At 35.3% G+C, this 21,620-nt stretch overlaps 2 protein-coding genes across 6 annotated transcripts; both read right to left on the reverse strand.

The window, feature by feature from the left end:
* Window positions 1-1,177: 1,177 nt before the first annotated feature.
* Window positions 1,178-18,945, reverse strand: LOC111043305 (inositol polyphosphate 1-phosphatase). Of its 5 annotated transcripts, none has more exons than XM_022328215.2 (6): window positions 18,396-18,945; window positions 9,774-9,972; window positions 7,322-7,589; window positions 6,517-6,682; window positions 6,042-6,120; window positions 1,178-3,602 (listed from the first exon to the last, which is right to left on the reverse strand). In XM_022328215.2, the coding sequence occupies exons 1-6, from the start codon at window positions 18,440-18,442 to the stop codon at window positions 3,249-3,251; spliced, it is 1,113 nt and encodes a 370-aa protein (XP_022183907.2). In that variant the 5' UTR covers window positions 18,443-18,945; the 3' UTR covers window positions 1,178-3,248. The 5 variants fall into 5 exon arrangements, with proteins under 5 accessions (XP_022183907.2, XP_022183909.2, XP_022183908.2 ...); XM_022328217.2 differs by lacking the exon at window positions 18,396-18,945 and adding an exon at window positions 18,065-18,189; XM_022328216.2 differs by lacking the exon at window positions 18,396-18,945 and adding an exon at window positions 10,661-10,971.
* LOC111043306 (cancer-related nucleoside-triphosphatase homolog) lies at window positions 18,139-18,945 on the reverse strand. Its single transcript, XM_022328218.2, has one exon. It carries the CDS (start codon window positions 18,807-18,809, stop codon window positions 18,201-18,203), a length of 609 nt encoding a protein of 202 aa, XP_022183910.2. The 5' UTR covers window positions 18,810-18,945; the 3' UTR covers window positions 18,139-18,200.
* Window positions 18,946-21,620: the final 2,675 nt, after the last annotated feature.

The raw sequence follows: 21,620 nt of genomic DNA on the forward strand, positions 1-21,620 counted from the left end.
TTACCTTATCACACCGTTCCACGCCATACCCGATTCAGTGTGTGTGAGTTCTTCCATCCAAGCTAATAAGCAAGAAGCACCTGAATGCAAAATGCCGCATCGCGCCTCCTCAGATGTGTATCAAACTAAAGTTTGTCATGAGATGCATTATAGTCTGTGTAAAATAAGTTGAGACTTGGCCCTCCATCCGATGAAATTACAAGTTTGCCAATTCGTGTAAAATTGCAACTTTCTCAAATTTCAAACGTCAAAATTGGATGTAGAATATCATCCCAGATGTCGGGGATGATATTCTACATCCAATTCTGACGTTGAATTGGAAATTTGCAATTTTACACGAATTGGCAACCTTGTAATTTCTTCAGATGTAGGGCCAAGTCTCAACTTATTTCACACAGACTATAACTATTTGGCGGTACGAAGTTCGCCGGGCCAGCTGGTACCTAATAAAATTTAGCTAAAATACCTGAGTGATTATGTCTTGACTTGAATCATTTACAGAAATTTTAGTTTCATCCAATTAGTTTCATCCAATATATTAAATGTCTACTTATTTGATTCAATTTACATTTTAAAACAGTATACGGTATCTTGTAAAGTAAAATTTAAATTAATTTGGTCAGCAAGATCACTAATACTGTAATAAGTGTAATCTGGTGCACTCAATTAAAAAGAAACGTTCAACATCGATTAGAAATATACTAGTTTTGATGATACAAAATGATAAGCAAATCTATAATGAAATTCATACCTACTAATACTAATAGTAGGGATATAGGTCTAAATCAACTGCAATACTACAATGAAAGATAAAAGTAATATAAACTACAAACATTAAGTTATTTAAAACAACTAGTCTATTCAAGTACCTATTTTAAAAAAATGAGGTCGTACACACTTCCTTAATATTCTCACAATACATTTTATATTATACTTTCTTCTATTAGCTGATTTGTCATTGAACAAAAACAGAGAGACTGTAAAAAACGCAAGCACATTTCTCTATTACTGCTAAAGCTTCATCATCTAGAACATACTGTCGAGATTGAACCATCTTCTTCACTATAAAGCCAAAAGATATCTACCGAAATATCATAAAAGGCAGATTTCTAATAGGACTACAATTCAAAAAAGAACTTAGGAATAAGAATTTGAAATAAATACTCAATTTTGAATGTTTGAATTTGAATACTGTCATTTTAATATTATTGTCAATTTTATGTTTCACAAAAATAGTTACTAGTTGGACTAACATCCATCAACTAATCTATCATGCAATAATTGAGGCTTGCTGCACAAAAGTCGAACAAAGTTTGATAGCTGAATACTAGAAACATAGTTTAATAAAAGATCAATCATTAATTGACAATTGTGCAACCGGCCGTTGGTCTAATTACTAGCTGAAATATATAAAATATATTTAGCTAAATATTAAACAATAATTCAATGTCTCAATACTCAAGTTACAGATAATACGCCTCAAGAAATTAATTCTTGATATCTATCTTTGGTTTCACTATATAAATATATTTGTCACTTATAAGGTAGCTTCATTATACATTGTATAATAATAACATCAACAATCCAACAGACTAATATAAATCGAGCTATATGATTGCTAATAAGTAATAACAATTATTATACTCGTTGCCTTATATTCTCTAAGAGTCAACAAAACCCATCATGGTAAGGTCATCTTATACATAAACTAAACAATGTATAGACTGCACAACATCTATAACAATAAACTTCAACAAACTACAATATTCTAAATTGGTATAATGAATACTGTACTATGTTCACAATACAACATCGATAAGGTGGATTGACTAAGGCATATTTCTCAGGTAAAGCTAACGTTCTGACTCACTGAATTAGAAATTAACATGCATAAAAAACTCACTAAATGACAGTACTCTCAATAAATATGATTCTAGTTTCTTAAGATATTCTTAGGATCTAAAAATGTTTTAATACTTCTCAATATCATGATAGGCCCACTTTATCTTCTATGGTGATAAAAAATATGATGAGATAAATAGTAAAATGAAAAATACTGAATAATAATGAATGATGATTTGACGTAGGCCATTTAATATATATTGTTAAAAATATAGACTACAGATAATCGGAAAAATATTTGATCATTTAAAACAATAGAAAGTAACTGGAAAATGCCTTATGTTTTAAGATATGCTTCTATCTCATTTTTCTTCTACCTATAATCCAATAGGGTGAAACTGGTGTAGGCTATACTGTTCAACATTTAGACTAAAAAATTAAATACCTTCTGTAAAATGTGTTCTGTGAATTAAAATAAAATGATTACAAAAATAAAATTAATTTTATGAAATAAAATTAACTGTAAGGTTAAAATGATTTTTGTTGATGAAAAGCTATCAATTCCTTTACTTGGCATTTGGTTCATTACAATGGTTCATTACAATAATTCATTGTAATGAAAACATAACACTGTAATGTTACAATCGGGTAGTTCGGTCTCACAAGATGTTAAAGTATCATATACGATAACTGAAAAAAACTTCGATAAATAATACTAAAAGTCGATCAATAAAATAGTTCGCGCAATCAGATCTCTTCTGATTGAAACATGTAAAACCTATAAAAAAGAACAGTGATTAACTGTCATTCTCTGATTAAAATAATAAAAGATGTATCACATTAGAATGGTCCATTCTTCACAAGTGTTTGGAATGTTATGTTTGAATATTCTTGAATCAAAATTATAACTAGTTCTAGAAGCGTGTTTTCTTAATAATTATTCTCCATTTTGGAATACTTCTAGTCCAATTTTTATAGATATTTTAAGATATCAATAAATAGGGTGTTCCTTTGTAATTATTAATTAGATCACAAGAATTCGAACAATTCATGGAATGCCTTGTTAAGTCGTGCTTTACAATGAATTTATGTTATGCTGAGCAGGAGAAACCATTGGTTCTTATGGGAGTGTTCACACATCAGCAGTCAAATTCTAGTCTGTCAATGTGTGAACACAGCCAGTAGAAACCCTTGGTTCTTATGAGAGTGTTCACACATCAGCAGGAAAATGCTGGTCTGCCAATGTGTGGACACAGCCATAGGAACCATGCTTTTTCCACGGTTTTTATTTCTGCTCAATAAAAGGAAAATTCATTGGAAAACATGGCTTCAGTAATACAAATATAATTATATAGGCAGTTTGTATTGGTGTGTCTCGTGTGTGTGTATACCATCTATAAAAATATCTATTTCTTCAAAGCATCAACAATTTCGTCAAGAATTTTCGGATTTGTATAAGCGATAAGACCACCATGGTTGCATGGATCTGAAATGTTCGAGTATGACAGAAAATTGTTCAAATTTCCAGAAAGTGCCTTTTGATAGGATACAATCCCACCTCCCAGTGACCTGAGGATAGCATCACATCCGCAAGTATCCCAGAAAAATGTGGTGCTCTTGCTGATGACATAAGCGTTGACTTGACCTTGAATTACCGAGAGCAGCTTGTAGCCCGCTCCGGCAGCTTCTATTAGCCTGAAGCCGGAATCCAAGAGTCGTTTCTTGATATCATCCGATTCGCTCGCGCTTATTATCACAACCTGCGAATAATTACAAAAATTATATTTTATCATGTTGTACGGGGCAGAAACCTGGGTTTTGAAAAAGAAAGATGAAGACCTACTGAGTATATGGGAACGAAAGATTCTGAGAAGAATATACGGTCCAGTATGTATTGATGAAGAATGGTGACTTTGTTCGAATCAAGGGAAGCGTGACCTGTACAGAAATCCTCCTATTGCACATGAGATAAAAGACGCTTGAGCTAGTTGGGTCATGTAGAAAGAATGAGCGATTCAAGAGTCGTTAGAAGAGTCTTCAGAGAAAACCCAGGTAGAAGAAGGCTGAAAGGAGGTCCACACAAGCGCTGACTGGAGAATGTAGAAGATGATCCTCGGAAAATAGGCGTTTGGGGATGGAGACGCAAGGCTGCTGCCAGAGAGGAGTGGATAGGCCAAGGTCCTAGATGGGCTGTAGCTCCATGGAGTAAGTAAGTAGGTAAGTATATTTTATAATAATTTTTTCAATATTAATAGAAGTGGTATAAGGCTTCTTCAATTATTAGAAAAAAATGACAAAAAAATTGGAGACAACCGTCTATGTGATGTAAATTATATCTGTTCTTCTACTTGATAAAGATGGATAGTGATACAGAGTATAGAAATACCTATTCTATAAAATATAATGTACTATAAATAAACTATAGAATAAAAATATATAGTATTAAATTGAACAGAAAAGACAAGAGTAATGCAGAAAAATATTATGGAATGCGGACTGCAGACTGGTGGCGTAGGAACAGTTGTGGGTTCGAATCCTGTCAAGCGCATGGATTTTAGATTATGTCATAATCTCACCACATTACCCACAAAGAAGTAAATACTAATGTGAGTTCCATAAATATTTAAATTGAGAAATTGTATTGGGACCTGTTTTAAAAGAATTTATTCATTTGGTGATTTATTTACAATAAGTACAAATCGGGAAAAATCAAAAGGCATCTGACCAAAACTGTTTCAACCCCCATGAATGGTCTAGAGGTTATGTGATTTTTGCGATTAAATTGATAATTTTGAGTCTAATCACTGAACACTAAAATTTTGAATTTATGCTCAAGTCGCTTTACACGCACAAAACGAAATAACAAATTGACAAGTTCAATAAAACAGGAAAAGCTGACTGTAATATTTGCTAACACGCATAATTTGAAATGTAACAGTCTTGGATACCTACTTGAAAAACTGGACAGATCTGGTGTATGGGCATATTAGATTTAGTTGGTCTTGTATTATATTATTTGTTCAACACAAGAGCTTCTAAAATTCAATGATACATCCCAACACTGAAGAGAAATGGTTCCCAAATGTGTATGAGAAAATGTTCAGGCTCCAGGGGCATGTTTCATAGGAAATCAGTATCTTGTACTGCAATAAATAAACACTTGCACACACTGGACAAACACTATTTGGTCACCTTGTTCTATGTTTGAATCAGAATTCCATTCTCTATTACTTTATCTAGTAATTATATACTAGTTAGCCATTCTCGTTTTACAAAATTCAGGCCCCGGGCTTAGGTGAATGACGCCCTGGGCAAATGTTCTACTGGCGTCCCCATTATAACTATAATGTAAAAGCAAATAATCGATGTCACTTATAACTTATGAAGTGAATAACAAGATCACGTCTTTCAAACACAAAACTGTAAAACTCTTAACATTCTTCAGACGATTCAAAGCGGAAAATCCTTTCTCTGCAGAGCAGTTGGTGACTCTGCTTAGAAAAATAGTCTGCTTGGAAAAATATTCTAACAGCTACTTCAAGATTTGAGAAAGTAAACTTCAATTCATGTTCTATAATTTATTCAAACACGTCATGGATTCCACCAAGTTCTTCCTTTTCTCCATACATTTCAAGTGCAGACATTCATTTTCAAATTCAATTTTTATGTGATTAGGGTAGGAGGCATAGTTTGTTCGCAGCTTGTAGTATGGCCTCTTTCTGTGATTCTTTTTGAACAAGAGCAGAGAGTATGGTATTTAAATCTTATCAGTTAAATTTTCAAAAGAGATATCAGCTTTTAATTCTCATGTTTCTTAATACAGTATTTACATTTTACATTTCCGGTAGCCTGTATTATATTTACATGCTCAGGGGCCTGTTTCATAAAAGTTGCAAGTCCTGTATTACAGGAGAATCACCATTCCAATTATTTGCTCAATATAGCCGATAAAATCAGCTGTTCCTGTATTACAGGACTTCTAAATTTTTATGAAACAGGCCCCTGTTCTAAGCATTTTTAAAAATCTTGTGTCAGATATTTTTTTGGGTATTCTGATTCTCTAAATTATTTTCATCATCTCTTATTTGTGCCCTCAAAAATTTGGCACCCTGGGCAAATGCCCAGTCTGCCCATTTATAGCACTGGGCCTGACAAAATTATATTATAGACAATTATGATTCAACTATTTGAAGAGTTACCTTAGAAGCTGTCCGTTCCTGGAGGGAGCATATACTAGTTTCTCCAAAATTCAATCCCCAAATAACATCACCAATCCACCTGAAAAATGTGAACGTATCAATGTTCATTATTCATGGGATAGCTTGTCTAATACTTTCTATAGAGACATAGTTTAGGGGTAATTTTGTAGAAAGATTCATAGACCTTCAACTCTTTTTGCGAAGCACAGTGAAGATTTTTTCAAAGTAACAGGTATGATGGATGGATGATTCGAGTACCTTCCATTCACAGCTGAATACATGTATCCAAAATATCCAACACGTCAGAATTATTTTCTCCTACTGTAAATGCCTCATCATCAACTTCTCATTAGCTTCATAGAGAAGCTATTTGCCATTGAACAGATATATTAAATGAATAAAAAGTTTAATCAATAAATCATCGCAGCAGAATTAGAAGAGAAACTCAAATTAAGTGGAAAGAATAGGTACTCACTCTGTACTATCAGGAGCTGTATGGAATGGTTGGTTGATAACTCCAATCACAGGGACGCCAGATTCCCTAGAAAAGGCGCCAATCAATACTGTCACACAATGTAGACCTGCCGTAAAGACATCTCCATCCTTTTCCGTTCTAGGGTTGATGTATTCGCCAGTAGAATCTACAATTAAAAAATATAGAGGGGAATGTTCATGAGTAGAACGTTCATTGTGAAATTATTGATCATACACAAGAAAGACAAAGATTATTTTTCCAAATTTGAAAAAAACGTGCAATCCGAAATAAAAGTAGATTTCAATTTAAACATGGGAAGTGCAAAAAATTTGAAAATTAAGTATGTTGTATAAAAGGGGAAAAGTGATGAAGCTAATAGTATTGGAATGGAGGGCAGTATTTTAGATAAGTTATCATGGACAAATAGTTCTGCACAACTTGTTATGAAAATTTGTAACAAGGATGGAATGTTCTTATAAAGAGAGAGTCTGCATTTAATTTCAAGTTACTTCATCCGAATCAATTTCCAAATCACAAATTATTTTTTATGCTGCCTTTAAAGCTCTAAATACTGTATATTAATTATCGATACGGTATGGTTAATGTATTTTTCAGAAATTTATTTATATGGTCAATTTGGACTATTGTATGAACTAGAATTGGGATCGTTTGGGCGTAAGCCTGTGGTACTCTTATGAAAGTTTGTTTAGTACTGAATGATAAAATAAATTTATTTTCTAGAAATGAGAACTAAACAGTTGGAGCATTGAAACACGTAATACAGTTTTGAAAAATGATGAATTACCGATAGGATCAATCCAAATGGCCATTTCTTCCAGAGGAAGATCCACTGATAACTCCGGCAAAAAAACGTTCCCAGGAAGTTCCTCCAGTAGAACCTCCTTATGGACAATATCTGCAAGGAGTTGCGCAGCTATACTGTCGCACAGTGTTTCCAGCAGGTTGAATGTGTTCTCCTTTGACGTGTCTATCTTCAGATAAACTTTTTCACCAGTTTTCAGTCCGATTTCGTTGTTTTCCTCTCCATAGATGTGGCCAGTCAGAGCAGGAAACTGGAAGAAAAATTCAGTACTAGTTGGGAGGAGGATTTCGATGTTGAAAATGATTTTAATACAGGATAAATATGGAGTTTATAAGTATTATAATTATGAGGAGGGTCATTCCGTGGAAGATTCCAATAAGTGACCAATTTCAAGTGACTAGTGAGTAATTGTTTATTATTGTTTTTTATTCAATAGACATAAATATGAAGTAAAAGGGCAGCCATAAGGTGAAAAATTTCATTTTTCGAATATAACAACTGTTAAATGTTATCATAAAGAAAATATAGCATAAGAAGACAACCCATGGTATAGGTCATTATTTATGTTCAAAATTTCAAGCCTTTTTTTTGTTAACTCAAGCTGAGTATGGTGCATTATTACTGATTGAGAGTGTGGCAAGTATGAGAGTATACCAGCGTCATATAGCTTCACCCAAAATTCTATATCCAATATCGTGATCGATGACCAGGCTTCCCCGGATAGATCGTGTCAAAAATTGAAACTGTATTTTACACATAGATGGCGGCGTCACAGACCAGCATAGTCATCATTGAAAAAATCCTCTAAAGAATAGAAGCTCCTCCCAATGAGCCACCTTGATAGGTTTGTTGTTGAACGCGGTAGGTAAGCGCCCCTTCACTGAGTGTGGCAGGCAGTTAAACATCTTGATTGCCAGCACCGGAAAACAATCCCTGACCTTAGACAGTCGACGGCGTGGAACATCCAAGTTGATCCTCCCCCGAGTATTGTAGGTGTGCACTTCCTCTCTTCTTGAGAACGTAGACTGGTGTTTTTTGACGTGCAAGAGTGATGCTAGTATGTAAATTCCATACACAGTATGGATGCCCAGACGTTGAAATATGGGCTGGCAGTGAGCATCAAACTTGCTATAAGTCATCACACGAAGTGCCTTTTTTGGAAGCAGGAGAATGTCCTTAGCATGAGCATTATGACTCCACACAAGTATTCCATACAAGATATGACAGCTGAACACAGCATGAGCAGTCTATGGGAACTCAGAAGTCCTCTCATTTTACGGAGCAGATTGACCACTCTAGAAAGTTTTCTACATACTCTGATGATGTGAGGTTCCCATGACAATTTGGTGTCCATACTGAAACCAAGCAAGGTGACAGGAGTAGCACTGACAACCACTGTTCAGGCCAGTGTACACAGCATCTCTTGGGTTTTGCTCTGATTCAATTTGATCTTATTTGTGCAAAACCATAAAGAACTATCGGCTTGAGTTAACAGTGAAAGTTTGAGCATGATCGCTCTATACCATTTTCTAATACTATTTTTTATCTATGATGTCAACCATTACAATGTATGCACTCTTCAGATTCCTATGATCTTTTACCTGAATCACCTTCCTCTTCACCAATATCAGCAAGGCTGGATCGGTTGCGTCAAGAGTATTTTGAACAAGCTGCCAGTTTCAGCCAGGACCCGCCAGAGACGGTCTTGAAGAGGAGACTGAGGGCTTTCCTTCAGGAGAACCCATTTTATTCTCTGAGGGAGTTCTATGATTGTGATCCTCAGACTGTAAGTAGATACTTCTTGCATTAGTCTTGCTGCTTCTTCTGCTTGCTGCTTTTTGTGTAATTTTGTTCTTGACCTGTCTTATGACAGTTTTTTATGTTCTTGACTTGTTCACTTGTGGCCATACCTATGACCACGCCATGAACAGAAACTCATTATTATTATTATCCAGGACATAACAACATTGTACAGCTTGTATTCGACAGGACAACAGAGAGTCCCAAATCGTTTTTGATAGTGATATAAGAGTAATCCTTGGCCCTAGGAAGTAATTGACACATCGATTAGCAGTATTATATTATATCAGTGACTACCTAAGGCTAGGCTGACAAAGCTGATCTTCATCTTATTTTTTGTATATATTACGATGTGACTATGATGACTATTAACGTTTATTGTTATATTTTAGAATTTTTTATTGAATTGTTGATGCTATGTATTGCATTTGTTGAAGTGTTCTGACAGTAAATGAATCTTGAATCTTGTCAACTCCACTTATAGGTAGAGCTTTCCAAATAATTACTGGTGGTTGGAAAAACACCCTAGAAATAAATGTTTATTTTTGGTCTTCCCATCATCATAGGCTTACCTCCATCAACCAAGTCCAATAAATGCAGCATAATTTAAAAGAATTTCAGCAGAAAAACTCACCTTCTGACTCAAATCAAACTTGACAACCTCTTGCACCAAAACATCAGTTATGGTTTTGAAATCTTTGTTGAATCTTGGATTTTTCTTGCAGCCAGTTTTCTCTTCGACTAGCAGTGACAGTAGGTGATTGTCATGGCGGATCGATCTGGCTATTCTTGCTGCCTTTTCCGAAACCAAAAGCATACTCTTCAACAGGTCCCTGAAAATACACTCAAAGATATAGAACAAGAAAGACAGCATTTAACATTAAAACCTGATTGTTGAAAAATGTCATGTCAAAAGTTGTTTAAACCCATTGAATATTCATCAGACAAGAGGTAATATATAGAAGATAAATTGAATTTTATTCTCAATTTAATTAATGGTTAACTAATGTTTGCGTGCTTTGAATGATTATCTAATAGTCTATAGTTAGACATAGCATCTGTAAGATAAGATTTGAGATGTAGTCTAGAACACAAGAACTTTGATTTTGATTAATATTCATTACTATAATATTAATTATACTATTTCGACAATTGATATGTAGCCAACCGTATTGATTTTAAAGTAATCAGAGGTCTTTGAAATAAAATATCTATCTATCTAAGGTACCTGTATCTATCTTCATTTTGCAGTTTTCCTCAGATTATTTAGTTAGCAAACTCTAAAATATAAGTTGATACAAGATTTTTAGAAGCACATATCAAATGCCTTATAGAAAAACGTATATATCAATAGGTATTACTCTTGTTCCAACCTAATAATAATAAGACATGAACACACTAAACAGTGTAAACTGTCTTTTATCAATGCTGATTTTACATCCCAGTACACTTCAATGTTGTTTGAGACGAGCAAGCTTACTATTAACAATCAAATGTAGCAGAAAAGTATTTAAAACTTACATTTTCCTGAACGTTACGTCCTTTTGAACGTGTAGAATCGACCAGTTTTTTCTATCACTAATTAGCTTATCATTGAGGTGATTGTAGGTAGACCTTGACCTTTTTTGTAAGTTGTATTGAGTACAATAAATTGTCTGAGGTATGCAATAACGTTTTAGGCCTTTAAAAATTCAACAAGTCATCAATAATTAGCTAAACAAATAAAGATTTGAATCATTCTGATAAAAAGAAAATCAAAACATAACCAAAGTAATTGATTACTGATAACAGCTTGACATTTCTCATAGAGTGTAAAGTACATGGAGTGCTCACGAAGTTACGGAAAGTATAACTAGCGCTCATTGCGGAGATTTTATGAACTATAGTGAGGTCCACGTTATAATGGTAGTGGAGAATAATATAGAACACCGTTGCCGATCCTCTGCCTTCTATAGATATTACCTGTTCTATATTGATGTAATATTAACTGTTCATTCTCGTTCGAAATAATCATTTATATTCTATTAGGAAAGAATTAATTTCATAATGAATTTTCATAATAATTAAGATCTTGTCAATTGTCATTAAATTCTACATTGTCGAAAGACAATGTGGCAACAGAACAAAGCGAGAAAGAGATAGCGCTATCCGCTTTGTTGAATGATAGACAAAGATAGCAATACCATTGCTAATCAAACACCACCATTATAATGTGGACTACACTATAGCTATATATATAAACACTAAATACTACGTCATTCACAGATTCTTAAAATTAAATGACGGGATCCAATGGACAACTCAATTATTGACTTGACGTTTACCGTGGTATATATTTTTTTAATTCCTCTTTTTTTTAGAGTAATCTTGACCTGCAGGAATCTTACTATTAATCTGTAATGGGATACTAATCCCATGGTTGTACTATTAAATTATTATAGATCAGATATGTATCTGCTATTCCAGTTGAATGGGTGAAGCCGACTCCTGCTAAATATGACTATAATTTTATTCAAAGCTATAGTTCTGAGCCCACCCAAAACTGGATCCATTTCTATCCCACCATGGACATACCCACGCACAAGCCTGATTTTCAGACAAATTTATTTTGCTTGGTTTTTGATTCTGCTCTTTTTCCTTGAAAAGATAAAATTATATTTTATTGAATTTAAGTTATTATTGTATTTTTCATTCTACACATGCCCATTTAATCACTATCCTCTTTGAGACTTGAGAAATTTTGTAGCTTGTAAGTCAAATTGCAACTATGAAAGATTGTGTAGAAAGAGAAGTAGCATAGTCAGGATTCTGGAAAATTTTTGGGCCGACTAGTGACCCTGAGAGGGTAGTTGATGAGTTTTTCACGTACCAGCCTACAAAACTTCCCATACTCCAGCTCACGAACACAAATTGGCAGTCTGTTAAAATTTTTTAGCATCCGTAAGGGGTAGCAATCGTGTGCTTTCGATAGTCTAGAGTAGGGCAGGTCAATGTTGCCCCATCTCCTGGTATTGTGGTGGTGCAGCTGGCCCCTCTCCTGGTAGGCATGAACCTAACTCCTTAGGAGCCGTAGGGAGCTATACATGTACTGACTGTACACTGTCAGTATTTTCAGACATTTTAAGATTGGCTGGCAGTGCTCCAGGTAATGCGATGACGTGATGACACAAAGAACTTTCTTCTGTAGAAGGAGAATCCTTTCACAGCTACCTGCATGGCCCCATAGTACTATTCTGTAGCTTATATGACTATGGAACAGCCCATGGTAGGCTGTAATTAAGTAGTTGGCAGGCACATGTTGCTTCAGCTTCCACATCAAAAACGTCACCCTGGCCAGTCGATTGCACAGGATGCCAATATGTCGATCCAATGATAGAGTGGGGTCAATCACAAAACCCAAGAGTTTGACCTCTGCCTCACCATGAGCCTGACCACGCCTTAAGGTGCATAACAGGTTCTGTGTTTTCCCCTCTTTTAGACACAGTTTGTTTGATTCAAACCACTGGCAAGCCTCTTCTACAAGAAGATTAGACTGGGCAACAGCAGTTTGGGGGTCCTCATCCTGGGCCAGCAGGGAGGTATCATCAGCAAACAATAAGGCTCTTCCATGCACACTGAAGTCGTTGATGAATACAAGGAACAACAGAGGACCAAGAATCGATCCCTGCAGCACTCCATAGATCACCTCCTTCGACCGTGATTCCGCACCATTCACCGATGTGACCTGTATTCTATTGGAGAGGTAATCCTCCATGGTTTTCAGGGGAACTCCACTTATCCTATACCTCTTCATTTTACCCAATAGTATGTCATGCGAGACACAGTCGAATGCCTTGGTCAAATCACACAAAGCAACTGAGACCGACTGCCTGCCCTCCATTGCCCCAAGAACCGACTCCACTAAATACCGCACAGCTCCCGTGGTTGATCTCCCCTGACGGAATCCATACTGGTGATGTTGGAAGATGGAATTACTCTAAAAATACCGTGAAAGCTGAACATACATCACCAATTCCATGAGTTTGCCAAATACAGGAATTATCGAGACTGGCCTGAAATTTGACAATTCATCAGGTTCACCTTTCTTGAAGATTGGAATTGTCCTTGATGTCTTCAGCTCCTTGGGAAAAACTCCAGAATCTAAGCAGTCATCAACTATAACAACAGCTAAAACATCAACTATTGACTTCAATACCACTGTTGAGATTCCATAGATGTCAGGACTTGTTGAGCTCTTGTATCCCTTGACTATTTTTATCAGGTCTACAGGGGAAATTTTCTCCCACTTCACAAAACTGCAAACACTGACAGGAACATGATTCACTGCATCATCAGGTGAACCGGTGAGAGCCTCCACTATCCCAGCCACTGTGTGAATAAAGAAATTGTTGAAGTCATCAGGACTTGCACATCCTGACAGTACAACTTTCTCGCTTTTGGAGCTGTTGATAAAATTCCAGGCTGCCTAGCATGGGTTTGGAGCATTCCTAATACGACCCTCATTCCAGATGCTCTTTGAGTTGACAATATCCGGTTGATATATCTTCTTCAGTCTGAGGTAAGCTGAATAGAACTTGTTTCTCTCCTCTGCAGTTACAACATTCTTGTACATATTGTTGGCAATAATAACAAGTGTTCTAATACTAGCCAAGTCTGCTGTATACCATGACTTATCAACATGACTGAAGGGTTCATTTCTTCTCCCAGTAAACCGCCTCACTCTTTTTGGGAGGAAGTCGTCAAACATACTCATGAACCTCTGGAAGAAATTACTGAAAGAAATTCTCCAATCACAATTAATGTAGATACTCCAGTTGACTCTCCCAAGCATTCCAGCAAAAACAGGTAAGTTGTTTTCATCAGTTCTCCTATGTGTGAACCTGTATTTACAGAACCATTCAGGATTGACTCTTTCTGCTTTGGATAGGCCAACATCTATAAGCAGGGCCTGATGATCTGCCACAACTGGTTCAATCACTTCAACAACATAGTCCCATGAATCCAGCATTGTTGCAACTGTATCCAAACAAGCGGTTCCTCTAGTTGGGGCCCTGTTGCCGATGATAAGACCATAGCTCCTGAGAAGAACTGTGAATCGATTTTCCAAAACACCATACTCCTCCAGATGTATATTAAAATCGCCACACATAACTATCTGGTACTGTAGAGCATTCAGATGACCTAGACAATCCTCCAACATGTCAAAGAAAGAATTGATATCACCATTTGATGATCTGTAAACTGTTAAAATTAATAGTGAGCAACTCAAATACAACACTGCATACAGTTCAATGACAGAGTCTACACTGAATCTTTTTAAATCAACAATTCTTACTTCAGACTTTAGTTTCTCCTCCACATAAACAGCAGTACCTCCACAACTCATGGTATCCCTGCAGTGTATACTTGACAAACCTAGACTGCTAATACTGTGATAGAACTCAGTTTCTTAGTGCTTGAGCCAATGCTCACATATGCACAGAAAGTCAGGTGACACCTCCTCACACAGGAGTTCAAGGGACTCAAGCTTGGTGCGTAGACACTGAACTTTTATGAAACAGATCCACAGGTCCTTTTTTTTGGTTGCACTTGTCACATTATTCAAGTCATTGAATTGATTGGAAGGAGAAGGTCTTGAACACATTAATTTTTCTTTTGGCCTAAAAAATGCTTGGATTTAGGTTGTGGTTGTTTCTGGAACCGGTATCTACTTACAAGTACACCTTCAGGCCATATCTCAGATTTGATAATTTTGTCCTTATTACCTACATCAACTGCTATTTTAAATGATTTGTAAGTAGGAAACTTTGATTTCACCTCCTCACACAAAATTTCACCTGAAATAAATTGTTTTACATATTAAGAAACAGCCTCACATTTAGTATCCACTGCCAACTTGGAAACAAAAATCCAGTCCTTCCTTTGGGCTGATATCAATTTGGATGTACTCGTTCCACTACCCACAATATGATTAAAACTGTTACTCTTATTGACAGATGCATCAACACCGACCTCATTAGTAGGCTTACTTCTACCATTAGTACTGTTATTACTGTACCCACTAGGTTTTGTCAAGCCACTGCTTTCATTTGAATGCAAAACTGCATGCTTATTTTTATCTGATATATTAGTCTCACTGTTGTGTATCTTGAATTTATTTCGCTTTGCGACCACATTCCATTTTTTACCTTCTGTCACAGAAGGATTCATTGAGTTTCCTTCATGAGCTTGCATTAACTCATCAGAATTTTTAGATTTATTATTAGTCCGATTTACAACCGGTGGATTAAAATTAGTGGTATTCTTACTACTCTAACTAGATGACAAAGCACTACACTCTTCAAAAGAATTCACTCTCCTATTCAAGTTGATAATTCCAGTGTTTAGTCGACTTAATTCTTCAAGAATTGTACTAAGAGTTTCAGACTGAATTGTCTTAAGGTCGTTAATTTTGTCTTGAACACTATGAACAAGAGACTGTCTTGAATCTGTTAAAATTCTACATTGGGAGTTGTCTTTTAAATTCATGCTTAGTAATAATTCAAAGTTGTAGTCACTTACTTGTTTTGAAGATGTGTTAGTTTCTCTAACCTTTTGAACAGTATTGGATGGTACATCAATTACATTCACATCACTTATAAAAATAATAATTTTATTCGAGCTATTTAGTTCGTCATCAGAAATTGTGTTAGCTTGAGCATCAAACTTATCTTGCATGGATTTGTTACGACATGTATTAGTTGAACATGCTTGAGAATCTTGAGAATTTTTGAACTGTTTTTCCAAAACAATGTCCAATTGATCACGAAATTTTTTATTTTCAAAATCCATTACATTTAGTTTGTTTAGTATTTTGTTAACATTAATAGCAACGTTGAAAACATCTTCTCATTTCAAGTTAGAATCACGACACTGTCCTAACCTAAAGTCACAAGTCGAGTAATACCACTTTGAATGTTCACCCAATTCTTCAATTTTCTTCATGTCTGATGATGATATTTTTACACATGTGGTATGAAACCACTTATCAGCACAAAATGCTTCACACATGATTGCTGGACCGATTTTACCAATAGATAATTTACAGAGACCACACACCGAAACATCACAACCGGCAACCATCTATCTGTATTGTCTTGCTAGGTTGGTAGGGGGGGGGGAGAGTTTGGCGATAGACAAAGCTTCTCCAATGTAGGCAATTGTTTTTATTGGTTAATACCTGAACCGCTGAACCATCCCCCTCTCCCCTACACCATGGTTGAATTGAGTGAAGCAATGTTGGAGACCAGAGAATAAGGCCCGCCGCAAAGTAGACCTATGCTAATCCACGAAAAGCAACCCACGCCGTGGGATGTTTTGTGAACCAGTGTTAGGCTCCAGTCATCTGTGTAATACATGCAATGAATAATCCACTTGTCAGCTGATTGATTATGAATAATTCTATAGCAATGGTTTACAAAACATCCCAAGGCGTGGGTTGCTTTTCGTGGATTAGCGTGGGTCTACTTTACGGCGGATCTTAAGGCCAAGCTGGTTTGCAGCAAACAACCTGCCTAACCAGGAAAGTACTGTTATCAGCCTCAGAAATAGGGGTGAATTGGTGCTGCTCCAGTAAGGCTTTTAGGGTTCATCTTGGGCAGGAAAATGTCATAGAGAGTGAGAATATTCAAGACCTATTTTCAGGTTGAGCAGGATGATCTGAATTCCCAGGGTCTTGAATATTCTAAATCATTAATTTGAAATATGTTACTTCTATATTTTGCAAAGTGTGAATCTGTATGGCTTTACTCTGTGGGGTGAAGTTACAGATGAACTGCTGATCTTGTAGATCTAGAAGAGGTCTCGCTCTCAATGTGTTTAGAAATGTGTTAATACAAATTTTTGTCTTATTACTTAATCGATGGGGCCTGTTAGTATGTTTATTGTCCCATCTTCCTTAACAGCACCTGTAAAGCCAATGATTCCCTAAGCATTTGAATCATACAAGAAGTTACTCCATGTATAAATGCTTTTATGCAGATTGGTAAATCTTTAAATTTGTAATTGGCTTTAACTCTTGACACAGTAAGAAATTAAACTTTAGTTGAGCCTTGTTTCATCAGGCGGTTGGAATTTTTTTAATGTTGTGCAAAGGCTAAAAATAGACTTTCACTGGTGATATTTTTTCGATATGTTCATCATCAAGCTATAAAAATTGAAAAGTTTTCTCAGGAAAACATTTTTTCAGATCATTACTTTTTGAGATATGAGCGCCTAAAGTTTAAATTTTTGGGACAGAAGATTTCAAATTCGGTAAGAGTTCAATCCATAAGATTTAGAGGATAAATCATTCACGGTATTGTTGATCGAATAAAACAAAAATCTTTTGAAAATATCAATTTTTGAGGAAGTTATTCAATTACCCAGAAATGATCAAAAATAACAACTAAATGTTATTTTTGGTCATTTTTAGTTGAATAACTTTCTCAAAATTGATATTTTCAGAAAATTAGTTTTATTCAATCAAAATTATCATGAAGAATTTATCCTCTAAATATCATGGATTTATCTTTTACCGAATTTGAAATGTTTTGTCCCAAAAATTTAAACTTTAAGAGCTCATATCTCGAAAAGTAGCCTAATGATTGGAAAAAAATGTTTTCCTGTGAAAACTATTTAATTTTGATAGCTTGATGATAAACATATCGAAAAACTTTGAAACATAATTTATCACCAGAAGAAAGTTTATTTTTAGCCTCAACATATAAATCTAGTTCATTATAAACTCTCTTATTATTCTATGTAGTTTGTAGGATTTGTTTGAATGCAGCTCCCAGAGTCACTGGACTCAATCGATTTTCATCAAACATGAGCTGCAATCTTGACTGTGATACTATAGCCTATAATTAGTAAAATTATTATAAAATATTTACAGCATCTACTTACTTCTTTGTGAATCTTTCGAAATTGCATTGGAATCTTCAGTTTTTCCTAGTTCAGGTATTAAAGAAAAGCTTAAAATCTCTTGAATAAATATATTTGAACTAAACTCATCAGACACAAAGTAATAGAGCTTAATATACTATTTTTTTCCAGTTTCCAATTTAGTTTTTAAAGCATGTGCCAGGCAAGCACTCAATTCATCCCTATTTTCTCTAGTCACTTCAACGAGGAAAGATGAATCCAACGCCTTAAGACTTTCAACAAGCGGTAATCTAGCCATACTTGGAACAGTTGCCAAAACTATGCAACTATCATCTTTAAATATTTCTCTTACCAAATTTTCGAATTGTCTGCTGAACATTTCCATCTTGCCGATTTCATCAATTATCATAACACTGTTTTTGTTTTCACTCAGTGATCCCTTTTTCAAAGCTGGTAAGGCGACTGATTCAAAAGATGCCAAATCCACTTCATACGGTCCAACTCTTGGCTTTCTTTGAGCACTATTACCTTGAAACTTCCTTGCAAGAGTTCCTTGATGCTGCTTATCTACAGTTATAACGTCGAATCCTACTCTTGAAGAACCAATTCGTGATTCCTGAGTGTAGAATCCTTTCAAAGATATCTGACTGTTTGACAAAACTGAGCAGACCCCAGCAACCAAAGTTGTCTTTCCAACTCCAGGAGATCCAGTCAAAAGGATTTGCCGAATTGTAGGAGATTTCAGTTTGTCAGTTAATTTATCCATCAGGAATAACACTTTCTATCTATAAAATATAATTGCTAAATATTATAGGGACTTCAAAATAGTACCGGTAATAAACTACATGTCTTGGATGTCTTGAAATGTTGAAATTGAAACGTGACATAAACATAACCTAAAATGAAACTAACCAAACAAAAGGCTTAAGCCTTGTACACAAGTCCGTACAGACTCGCGCGAACAACCGTATGCACACCTGCCTCGGCATTCACTGTACGTCCTTGTGGACGCGTTCCACGTATGCCTCGGCATTCAAAAAGCTATCTGATTTGCAGACGACACGAAGACATGGTAGATGTAAATTTTCCACATCATGACAACAATGGGGTCATTCCATCATTGAAGATAATTATTACAAAATGCAGCTGTATCATTTATTTCAATGACTTGTATAATAAAATCGAAAATAAAACTCAACAAACGATGTTGGTGGGTTGAAAGATTGTAGGTTTAAGTAAGGAAATAAATTGCTACATGACTTAAGATATGAGATTGTCAATTCAAACTTTATTAGGATGTCAAAACATTATTTTGTTCATATACTAAAACTAATTCAACTAGTTATCCAAACAAATGATACCATCATAAGGGAAGCAATAACTTCACAAGAACGATTGGCCCTAACTTTGAGATTCTTGGCATTAGGCGATTCATTTGTTGGTTTCCAATATCTATTCTGAATCTCAAAAAAGGAAATTTCTACAATAATTCCAGAAGTTTTGATGACCTAATCAAAGCACTTAACACTGTCCTACAAAATTGACAGTCTTCTTTAACGAAATTAGCCATAAATAGAATCAAATACTGAATTGCTGCCCATTTTAAACTAACTCTGCTCATACACATGACAAAACAAGATTCTCCAAGAAATCAGCTTCAAGATTTACCTTTAAGGAATACTAGTTCAAAGTTTGAATAAATCTCTCTATGGATAGCCCAGCTATCTAAAACATATAATATCATATTGAAGATTACAATTTTAAATACCAACTCTGATTGATAACATAAAACAAACACAACATGATTTGATAGCCACAGTAAGATAATATGTGAGCTATACTTTTTTGTAGGAACCCTGTAGAGAAGCTATTGAAGTTCACTTAAATTATGCAGTTCTAAATTTGTTAATCGTGATAAAAATTATATACTTCATGCATGTTTCTATTTAAATATTTGATAATCCACATATCCTACGAAATCACAAAAATCCTACAATTTACAATCAGTTATTGGATCACAATTTGATTTGTCATTCATTAACCTAATTCATTGGAATTAGGTTATGATGCCTTCAATGTTTACGCTTTGCCTCACCCGTATGGCAAAATCGCGTCCACACGTACATTCAATGCTCGCCCGAGGCGCCTTTGAGCACGCCAAAATACCCACAGGGTTCCGGTTCGCCCACATGCCTCAGCGAACAGTGTCCAGACGTGCGAATGCAAGCCCATACACGTATGCTCACCCGAGGCAAACGTACGTGTGTACACCGTTTTACAGTCTGTTTTGAAACCAGTTTACCAGCTGTTTGTATATTGAATAATTATTTTCTATTTTACAATTTTTCACTCATTTTTATTAAATTGAATGTATTAATTTGATTTTAACAGAAAAAAAAATGTTGTAGATGATTGCGTATTGCGTTGTGCGTTGAATTACAAGTTGGCCCTACTGCACATTCTATAATGGAGCGACCTTTTAAAAATCGCTGTGGCTACAGTTACGGTAACCGTAACTCCATTCGCGTTCCGGTAAACATTTGCGCAGGCGCGGCTACCGCTATTTACATGTGCATTGTGGTGTTGATGGTTTTTGGTGACATGGTTATGATAACCTATCGTTTCAATGAAGTTAGTTAGAAATAAATTAGTTAATAATGAAGTTAGTTAGTTACTTAGAAATCATAACCATGTGACCAAAAACCACAAGCACCACAATGCACATCTAAATAGCGGTAGCCGCGCATGCTCAAATGTTTACCGGAACTCGATACGAGCTACGGTTACCGTAACTGTAGCCACAGCGTTTAAAAATACGGTACCGGTAGAGCAGCTTCTCTTTGTCTCAGAAACAGAGTAACGGCCAGCAACAGTCTCAGTTATAACATAGTTATTCAAAAGTATTCTTTGAGTATCTATAGTGAGGTCCACGTTAAAATAGTAGTGTATGATTTGCAATGGTGTTGCTATCCTTGTCTATCGTTCAACAAATGTGAAAGAGTTAGGGAATAGTTTTTATTTAGGTTATATTTAATAATTTTTTATTAGGATAGGTTAGGTTTTTGCTTTAAAATTGCAATATGCTAGAAGGGGCTAGGGTCTAGGTAGAGTTATGTTTTTTGATGTTTCAAAGGTAAAAGGATAGGTTAAGGGGTTAGGATTTTGCTTTGAACCACATGTTTGTGAACATGTTCATGAAATGAACCACATGTTTGTGAACATGTTCATGAAATGAACCACATGTTTGTGAACATGTTCATGAAATGAACCACATGTTTATGTTTTGTTCCAAAGATGACAAATAAATCTAAAGTATTTAATGTGAAAGGGTTAGAGGTTAGGTTTAAGTTAGGTTATATTTAATAATGTGTTATTAGGATAGGTTAGGTTTTTGCTTTGAAATTGCAATATGCTAGATGGGGCTAGGGTGCAGTTAGAGTTATGTTTTTTGATGTTTCAAATGTGAAAGGATAGGTTAGGGGGTTAGGATTTTGCTTTGAAATCTAAATTATTAAATGTGAAGGGGTTAATGGTTGGGTTTTTTAGGATTATATTTAATAATGTTTCATAAGGTTAG

Source organism: Nilaparvata lugens, chromosome 8 (assembly GCF_014356525.2).
Source record: "Nilaparvata lugens isolate BPH chromosome 8, ASM1435652v1, whole genome shotgun sequence".
NCBI classification, from domain to species: domain Eukaryota; kingdom Metazoa; phylum Arthropoda; class Insecta; order Hemiptera; family Delphacidae; genus Nilaparvata; species Nilaparvata lugens.

What these genes read in the sequence shown, in the direction of transcription:
- LOC111043305 (XM_022328215.2), bottom strand. Translation starts at nt 18,442, where the DNA reads ATGAAATCGGCAAGATGGAAATGTTCAGCAGACAATTCGAAAATTTG. An exon ending in CATTTGGATTGATCCTATCG is followed by an intron (nt 6,683 to 7,321) that starts GTAATTCATCAT and finishes TTTTAATTGTAG; the next exon opens with ATTCTACTGGCGAATACATC. An exon ending in AGGAACGGACAGCTTCTAAG is followed by an intron (nt 3,603 to 6,041) that starts GTAACTCTTCAA and finishes AATTATTCGCAG; the next exon opens with GTTGTGATAATAAGCGCGAG.
- LOC111043306 (XM_022328218.2), bottom strand. Translation starts at nt 18,809, where the DNA reads ATGGATAAATTAACTGACAAACTGAAATCTCCTACAATTCGGCAAATC.